This window comes from Theropithecus gelada, chromosome 10 (assembly GCF_003255815.1).
Source record: "Theropithecus gelada isolate Dixy chromosome 10, Tgel_1.0, whole genome shotgun sequence".
In the NCBI taxonomy this organism is placed as follows: domain Eukaryota; kingdom Metazoa; phylum Chordata; class Mammalia; order Primates; family Cercopithecidae; genus Theropithecus; species Theropithecus gelada.
The window spans coordinates 69,002,694-69,011,495 of NC_037678.1; the positions used below are offsets into that span (position 1 = coordinate 69,002,694).

Genomic DNA, 8,802 nt, shown 5'->3' on the forward strand with positions numbered 1-8,802 from the left:
GGGCGCTGCGAGGGCGCGGCGGGAGGGAGCGGCAGCGCGGAACAGCCGCCTCCCCTGGCCCCGCTGCCCCTCACCCTCCAGGGCCTCAAAGATCGCCTGCGCCATCTTGGAGCCGCCGCCGTCGCCGCCACCGGAGCCGAAGCCCGGCTACGCGAGCATTGTGGGAGCCGCGGCGGCTGAGTCGGGGCCGCCAGGGGGCGCCCAGGAGCCGCTGCCTAGCCCCCAGCCATGGAAACCCAACCTCGGCTCGCGGGACCCCAGCATCCTTAGGCTGCCCTGGCTCCACTCGATAACCCAGTCACCGGGCCACCGAGTGTGGACCCCGCCTCACTTGAACGTCCAAGTGTACGCCGACCTTATATCCACCGCACACGCGGAACTTCCCATCCGTATTATCTAAACCCACAGCCCCATCTCACCGGACCGGACCCCCTAACTCTGACACAGAACCCCCCATTCCCACTGCGCGTGAGTCCTCCAGGTCTGCAGCACGGACCCCGTTTCCACTAAGCACGGTATACCCCGACTCTGCAACAAACCGTGACCACTATCCCACCTCACCCAGACCACCCAACTGTCACAGGGATCCCCAAACTGCAACATAGATTCCCATCCCTCATCCCCTGTTGGAAGCGTACCGCCCTACTACCCTGCTCAATTCTGCCGGTTGGGAGCCCGCCTCCGCCCCCAGAGTAGCGGGGACTACTGGCACATGCCACCATCTCCTGCTAATTTTTATTTTTGTTTTTTGTAGAGATCAGGGTCTCACTATGTTTCCCAGGCTGGTGTCAACTTCTGGCCTCCAGTGATCCTCACGTCTCGGCCTCCCAAAGCACTGGGATCACAGGCGTGAGTCTCCGTGCTGCGGATCCCATTATCTCTTAAGTAACTCCATCTCTTCACCCTCCATCCCTGCTTGTCAGGACCCCATTTCTGTCACATAACCCCCCAACACCCACCCCAGCCACTCCTAGCCCAGCCTCCGAGGGGTCCTATCCTGGTCGCACAGAATGAGAGGTGCTCCTCACTGGGACTTCTCCCACACACACAGACCCCTCTCATCTTCATTCACCCTCCATCAACTGCTTATTAACGGCCTGCTGTGCATCAAGTCCGTAATATCGCCAGAGACACGGTAGTCCTTTCCCATGGAGTTAGAGGTGGGAATTTTTTCTCCAAGACACCACACCCTACCTCCCTTCCTGGGAATCTTGAAGGGCACACCCCAAGCTGTAAGCGTCCCCTTCCATTGCCTCGCTGGCAGGGTAAGGTCAGGGTTCCTTCCTCCCTTTCTCTAACATGCTCACTGATCCAATGGCCTCAGATTCTCCCCTCTTCCCTGCAAGTTTCTCAATATAACTATTCTTTGTTTGTTTACATCACCAAAGCCTGCCAAGTATACCTATTATTTGCTTTTGTTTGTTTGTTTATTTATTATTTTTTGGTTTTTGAGACAGAGTCGTGTTGTGTTGCAAGGCTGGAATGCAGTGGCCAATCTCCGCTCACCGCAACCTCCGCCTCCCGGGTTCAAGAGATTCTCGTGCCTCAACCTCCCGAGTAGCTTGGACTACAGGCGCCTGCCACCATGCCCGGCTAATTTTTGTATTTTTTGCAGAGACAGTGTTTCGCCATATTGGCCAGGCCAGTCTCAAACTCCTGACCTCAGGCAATTGCCAGCTTCAGCTTCCCAAAGTGCTGGGATTACAGGCGTGAGCCACCACACCCAGCCTGTTTTAGTTTTATTATTCAAATAAGAAATGAATATGTTCACATTTATTTGATTACTTTCAAAATATTTGTTGAGCACCTACTGTGTGCTAGACACCATTCTAGATGCTGGGGATGCAGGCATTAACCAAAAGACAAAAATCCTCGCCTTCATGGAGTCTCAGTCTAGCTAAGTAAGATGGGCTGTAAACAAGGGGAAAAAAAGAGAGAGAGAGAAAGAGAAATTTTCTATGACTTTAAATACTTTTTTTCCGGAAGGAGGGGAAGCTACTTTTAGACAGAATGGTCAAGGGGAGCCTTTTTTTTTTTTTTTTTTGAGACGGAGTCTCGCTCTGTCACCCAGCCTGGAGTGCAGTGGCCGGATCTCAGCTCACTGCAAGCTCCGCCTCCCGGGTTCACGCCATTCTCCGGCCTCAGCCTCCCGAGTAGCTGGGACTACAGGCGCCCGCCACCTCGCCCGGCTAGTTTTTTGTATTTCTTAATAGAGACGGGGTTTCACCGTGTTAGCCAGGATGGTCTCGATCTCCTGACCTCGTGATCTGCCCGTCTCGGCCTCCCAAAGTGCTGGGATTACAGGCTTGAGCCACCGTGCCCGGCCAAGGGGAGCCTGTCTGAGTAAGTGGACCTGAGAAATGAGCTGGAGTCAGCAATGTGAAAAGAGAATAGAAAGGCAGACAGACCAACAAGTGCAAAGGCCCTGAGGCCAAAATGAAAGGAAGCCAAGAACTGTAAAGGGGCAGCCGAGGGTAACAAGTGATGTATGGGTAGAGGGAGATGTGGATAGAGAGATGGACTGGGCCACAGGAAGGTGGAGGTTTTATTCTGAGGGTGATGAGAGGCACTGGACAGTAAAAGAGTCACTAACTTAAGCCTTGGCAGCTTCCCGCATATTTCCATACCACCAGGTGCATATGCAGAGTAGATTTTCATCTTCTCTGCAGGCCTTTGCACATGCTGTTCTCTCTTGCTAAAATGCCTAGAACAACAGGAGCTTGGCCAGGCACCATGGCTCATGCCTGTAATCCCAGCACTTTGGGAGGCCCAGGTGGCAGATCACCTGAGGTCAGGAGTTCAAGACCAGCCTGGCCAACATGGTGAAACCCTGTCTCTACTAAAAATACAAAAATTAGCCAGGCATGATGGTGCGTGCCTGTAATCCCAGCAACTTGGGAGGCTGGGGCAGGAGATTCGCTTGAACCCGAGAGGCAGAGGCTGCAGCAAGCCGAGATATGAGCTAGATATGCCTGTAGTACACCTGTTGTCTCAGCTACTTGTAGCCGAGATCTGGGCTACAGAGCAAGACTTCATCTCAAAAAAGAACCCTAACACACACAAATTGGACCCCAAGGCTTAGCACAGAGGCAGCTTGGGAAATGCTTGACTGAAAGCTTGACCGATGAAACAACTGAATGAGTTTCAGGGACATAGAGCCCCACCTCTGGCAGGCTCCCCAGTCAGGCTGCCCCCACTCCAAACTTTCCACCCCTAACTGGCATCTCTTCATCCAGCAAACACTTATCAGTCACATGTCCAATTCCCTTGGGGCTACCTGATTGGTGCTGAACAGAATCCAATCACAGCTTAGAGACTCCTGGGGTAAGTAATGTAATAATTCCAGGCAAAGGGTCAAGCAGGGAGGAGGGAGAGTGGGAAATGCCCAATGTCCCACTCCACAATGAGTGCTCCAGCCACCCTAGAAAAGTTAACTTCTCTATGGGGAGGGAAGAATCTCAAGGTGAAATCAGACTCCCAGCTGAGTCCCCACAAGGGGAAGAACGTGCTGACACACAAGGCAATGCTGGGTCCTGACATCTTGTTAGGTTGGTTGGTGTTGATAGTAAGCAGCAAAGCATGTGACTGTTATGGATTGAATTGTGTCTTTCCTGTAAAATTCATATGTTGACATCCTAGTCCCTAGTACCTCAGAATGTAACTGTAACCTGAGTCTTTAAAGAGCTAATTAAGGGGCCAGGTGCGATGGCTCACATTTGTAATCCCAGCACTTTGGGAGGCTGAGGCAGGCGGATTAGCTGAGGTCAGGAGTTCGAGACCAGCCTGGCCAACATAGTGAAATCCCGTTTCGACTAAAAGTACAAAAATTAGCCGGGCATGGTGGCGCGCACCTGTAATCCCAGTTACTCAAGAGGTTGAGGCAGGAGAATCACTTGAACCCGGAAGGCAGATGCACCACTGCACTCCAGCCTGGGTGACAGAGCAAGATTCTGTCTCAAATAATAATAATAAACAAATAAATAAAGAGCTAATTAAGGTTAAATGAGGTCCAGTCGGGCACGGTGGCTCACGCTTGTAATCCCAGCACTTTGGGAGGCCGAGGTGGGCCTTGGAGTTCAGCCAGGTCAGGAGTTCAAGACCAGCCAGGCCAGCACAGTGAAACCCTGTCTCTACTAAAAATACAAAAAAAAAAAAAAAATTAGCTGGGCGTGGTGGCGGGCACCTGTAATCCAGCTACTCAGGAGGCTGAGGCAGGAGAATCACTTGAACCCGGGAGGCGGAGGTTGCAGTGAGCCGAGATCATGCCACTGCACTCCAGCCTGGGCGACAAAGCAAGACTCTGTCTTAAAAAAAAAAAAAAAAAAAAGGTTAGGGCCGGGTGCCGTGGCTCACGCCTGTAATCCCAGCACTTTAGGAGGTCCAGGTGTGAGGGATCACTTGAGGTCAGGAGTTCAAGACCAGCCTGACCAACATGGTGAAACCTCATTTCTACTAAAAATACAAAAATAGCTGGGCGTGGTGGTGGGTGCCTGTAATCCCAGCTACTCAGGAGGCTGAGGCAGGAGAATGGCTTGAACATGGGAGGCGGAGGTTGCAGTGAGCCAAGATCACGCCACAGTGCACTTCAGCCTGGATGACAGAGCGAGACTCTGTCTCAAAAAAAAAAAAAAAAAAAGAAAGAAAGAAAAGAAAGAAAGAAAGAAAAGAAAGCACTCAGAAAACAATCCCTGGCACACAGGCAGTACTCAGTACTCTACTCTCTCTAAGTGCTTACTGGGCAAAGGTGAACAAACAGGCCCTGCCCTGAGGAACTCAGAGTTATGTAAAATTAAAATAGTCACCAGACAATAAGTGTCCCCATTATTGCAACTCTTTACCCTTAGCACTGTGCGGGGCCCCTTGAGGGCAGAAACTTATTTATCTACGTGAGAAAGGGCTTAGCAAAAGAGAGCACCCAGGAAGAACTTGCAAAACCAGATAGTTTCCAAACACCTTCTGATGCCGGGCCATGTGTCAGGACTTAGTGACTGACTCTTCATGGGACCAGTAGAAGTAGATTTCTAGAAGTTCTGTTGGGTTCCTTTTCAAATCTGCCATTAAATAAATAGCTTTTTGCTCCCAATATTGATTTTTTAAGTTTTAAATTTTGTAAGCACAATTTTTTTTTTTTTTTGAGATGGAGTCTTGCTCTGTCGCCCAGGCTGGAGTACAGTGGTGTGATCTCGGCTCACTGCAACCTCCGTCTCCTGGGTTCAAGCGATTCTCCTGCCTCAGCCTCCTGTGTAGCTGGGACTACAGGCGTGCGCCACCATGCCCAGCTAATTTTTGTATTTTTAGTAGAGATAGGGTTTCACCATGTTGGCCAGGCTGGTCTCGAACACCTGACCTCAGGTGATCCACCTGCCTCAGCTTCCCAAAGTGCTGGGATTACAGGCGTGAGCCACTGCGCCCGGCCTGTATTTCCTTTTTGCCAAGGGTTTGGGGAGCACATCTATTTGGTTATCATCTCAAACCAGGTTCCCAGTTCGTAGCTTGAGCTTTCTTGATCTATTATATCAGGCTCTACTCCCTGGGGTACAAAAAAACTCATCAACGATCACAACTTCCTAAGAAAGAGCTTTAAAAAAAAAATCCTCTTGGCCGGGCGCGGTGGCTCACGCCTGTAATCCCAGCACTTTGGGAGGCCGAGGCGGGCGGATCACAAGGTCAGGAGATCGAGACCACAGTGAAACCCCGTCTCTACTAAAAATACAAAAAATTAGCCGGGCGCGGTGGTGGGCGCCTGTAGTCCCAGCTACTCAGGAGGCTGAGGCAGGAGAATGGCGTGAACCCGGGAGGCGGAGCTTGCAGTGAGCCGAGATCGCGCCACTGCACTCCAGCCTGGGCGACAGCGCGAGACTCCGTCTCCAAAAAAAAAAAAAAAAAAAAAAAAAAAAATCCTCTTTCCTAGTCGAGGCCAAACCACCAGGCCACAGACACCTCACCATTCCCAGTCTTCACCCTTTCTTCCTGCCACCTACTTGTCATTCAGCTTTCAGCTCAAAGATNCCCAAAAAAAAAAAAAAAAAAAAAAAAAAAAAATCCTCTTTCCTTCTCCTTCAACTGTTCTGCTTAGCCCCAAGGCAGCCTTTTCTGTAGTTCCTTGGGGCTGATGGTGAGGGTTGTACAGTGGATTCATTTCACATTAGACTTGAGGGTGGCACCCTTTGGGGGTTCAGCTTAATGTGAGGAGATCTGCTATCTGGCTGCCCACCTTGGGAGGCCCTGGATTTTCACTTGTGTCCCCCTTGCCCTGTGTGGTTGACAAGCTGAAACTCGCAGGTTTAATATTGGTAAATGCCCTCATGTCATAAGTAGCCTTGGTGCTCCAATATCCCACTCTTCCTGTTAACCATCTGGTTACCAGCTTTCACTCCATAATTGGCCTGAGCATTCCTCATATATATATATATTTTTTTTTCCCTAAGATGGAGTTTCGCTCTTCTTGCCCAGGCTGGAGTGCAATGGCATGATCTCGGCTCACTGCAACCTCCACCTCCTGGGTTCAAGCGATTCTCCTGCTTCGGCCTCCTGAGTAGCTGGCATTACAAGCACATGCCACCACACCCAGCTAATTTTGTATTTTTAGTAGAGACAGGATTTCTCCGTGTCGGTCTGGCTGGTCTTGAACTCCGACCCCAGGTGATCCACCCGCCTCACCCTCCCAAAGTGCTGGGATTACAGGCGTGAACCACCGTGCCCGGCCACATTCCTCATACTTTTTTTTTTTTTTTTTTTTTTTTGAGAGGGAGTCTCGCTCTGCCGCCCAGGCTGGAGTGCAGTGGCCAGATCTCAGCTCACTGCAAGCTCCGCCTCCCGGGTTCACGCCATTCTCCTGCCTCAGCCTCCCGAGTAGCTGGGACTACAGGCGCCCGCCATCTCGCCCGGCTAGTTTTTTGTATTTTTTAGTAGAGACGGGGTTTCACCGTGTTCGCCAGGATGGTCTTGATCTCCTGACCTCGTGATCCACCCGTCTCGGCCTCCCAAAGTGCTGGGATTACAGGCTTGAGCCACCGCGCCCGGCCCATTCCTCGTACTTTTAAGCACTTCAGTTTGATACGGGGTCTCACTCAGTCACCCAGGATGGAGTACAGTGGCGTGATCACCGCTCACTGTAGCCTTGACCTCTCCAGGCTCAGGTGATCCTCCTACGCCTGTAGTTGGGACTACAGGTGTGTGCCACCAGGCCTGGCTAATTTTTGTATTTTTAGTAGAGATGGGTTTTCGCCATGTTGCCCAGGCTGGTCTCGAACTCCTGGGCTCAAGAGATCCACCCACCTTGGCTTCCCAAAGTGCTGGGATTACAGGCGTGAGCTACCTACTGCACCTGGCAGAGCTTCAGCGTTTTGTTTTGTTTTTGTTTTTGTTTTGTGTGTGTGTGTTGTTGTTTTTTAATTTTTTAGAGACGGGGGTTTCACCATGTGGGCCAGGGTGGTCTTGAACTCCTGGCCTCAAGTGATCCGCCCGCCTTGGCCTCCCAAAATGCTGGGATTGCAGGCATGAGCCAGTGCGCCCAGTCATGGAACTTCAGTGTTTTTAAGAGGATATTTTAATATATTGTCTAACATAGTCATTATCTTCAGAGGAAGGATTAACTGAATAAAGTAGCCTACCATTACAAAAGAAAAATCCCAGAAAACCCAGTTTCAGTGACAAAATAGGCCCAGCACAACTCCCTCCTTTATTGACCTCTGAAATTGTCCCCTGACACCGAGGCAATAATATCACTGGTAAATACCATATGGCCCAAGTCCCAGGGGACACCCTCACAAGTCACAGCCACCACTCAATGTGTAGCTGTTATTCAGTGACAACTCCACACAGTGAGTGACATCATATGTTAATGTCACCCATCAATGCTCTGGGAGATGACAACCCAAAACTATGTGTTGCTTCAACAAGCAAGTGTTGAGTACCCACCATGTGCCCAGTGCTGGGGTTATAGCAGAAATTGAGACATTCTTCCTTCATAGAATTTACAGTTTGGTAAGGGCAATGGACAATGAACACGTAGTAAACAAGTAAGTCCAAAGTGTCAAAAGTTTTGTGAAAGAAAAAAAACACATAAGAACCAGGGTTGCCGGGCACAGTGGCTCATGTCTGTAACTCCAGCACTTTGGGAGGCTGAGGCGGGCGGATCACAAGGTCGGGAGTTTGAGACTAGCCTGGCCAATATGGTGAAACCCCATCTTTACTAAAAATACAAAAATTAGCCAGGCGTGTTGGTGTGCGCCTGTAGTCCCAGCTCCTCGGGAGGCTGAAGCAGAAGAATCCCTTGAACCTGGGAGGCAGGAGTTGCAGTGAGCTGAGATCACACTACTGCACTCCAACCTGAGCGATAGATTGAGTCTCAAAAAAAAAAAAAAAAAAAAGAGCCAGGGTAATGAGTCAGAGCAGTCCTCTTTTGTCTCTAATGCTACTTCAAATTGGGTGTCTCAGAAAGTCTCTCTGATGAGGTGGCATTTGAGCTGAAACCTGAAGGATGAGAAGAAGCTCATCATGGGAAGAGCCCAGGATGGCAAATACCAGGCGGGGAAACAGCCAGTGCAAAGGCTCTGAGGTAGAAGGGTTCTTGGCCCAAGGAACAGAAGGGAGGCCATTTGGCTGGGGAGCAGTGAGGTGGCAAGTGCTGGAAGGTGGGGTCAGAGGGAGAGGCAGGGACCAGATCACAGGACGTCTTCTCTCCTGGGTCTTGGGGAGGAGTTTGGATTCTAAGAATAAGTGGAAGCCGGCTGGGCTCACGTCTGTAATCCCAGCACTTTGGAAGGCCGAGGCAGGTGGATCACCTGAGGTCAGGAGTTC

At 50.6% G+C, this 8,802-nt stretch overlaps 1 protein-coding gene across 3 annotated transcripts in view; it reads right to left on the minus strand.

Moving 5' to 3' along the window:
* ZNF341 (zinc finger protein 341) overlaps window positions 1-470 on the minus strand; it is a 60,577-nt gene extending 60,107 nt beyond the window's left edge. For 2 of the 3 annotated variants that reach the window (XM_025398453.1, XM_025398452.1), the window contains exon 1: window positions 75-470. In XM_025398453.1, the coding sequence (XP_025254238.1) occupies window positions 75-105 (31 nt within the window). In that variant the 5' untranslated portion in view covers window positions 106-470. The remainder of the gene's footprint in view (window positions 1-74) is intronic. The other variant, XM_025398454.1, reaches the window with a different exon arrangement.
* Window positions 471-8,802: the final 8,332 nt, after the last annotated feature.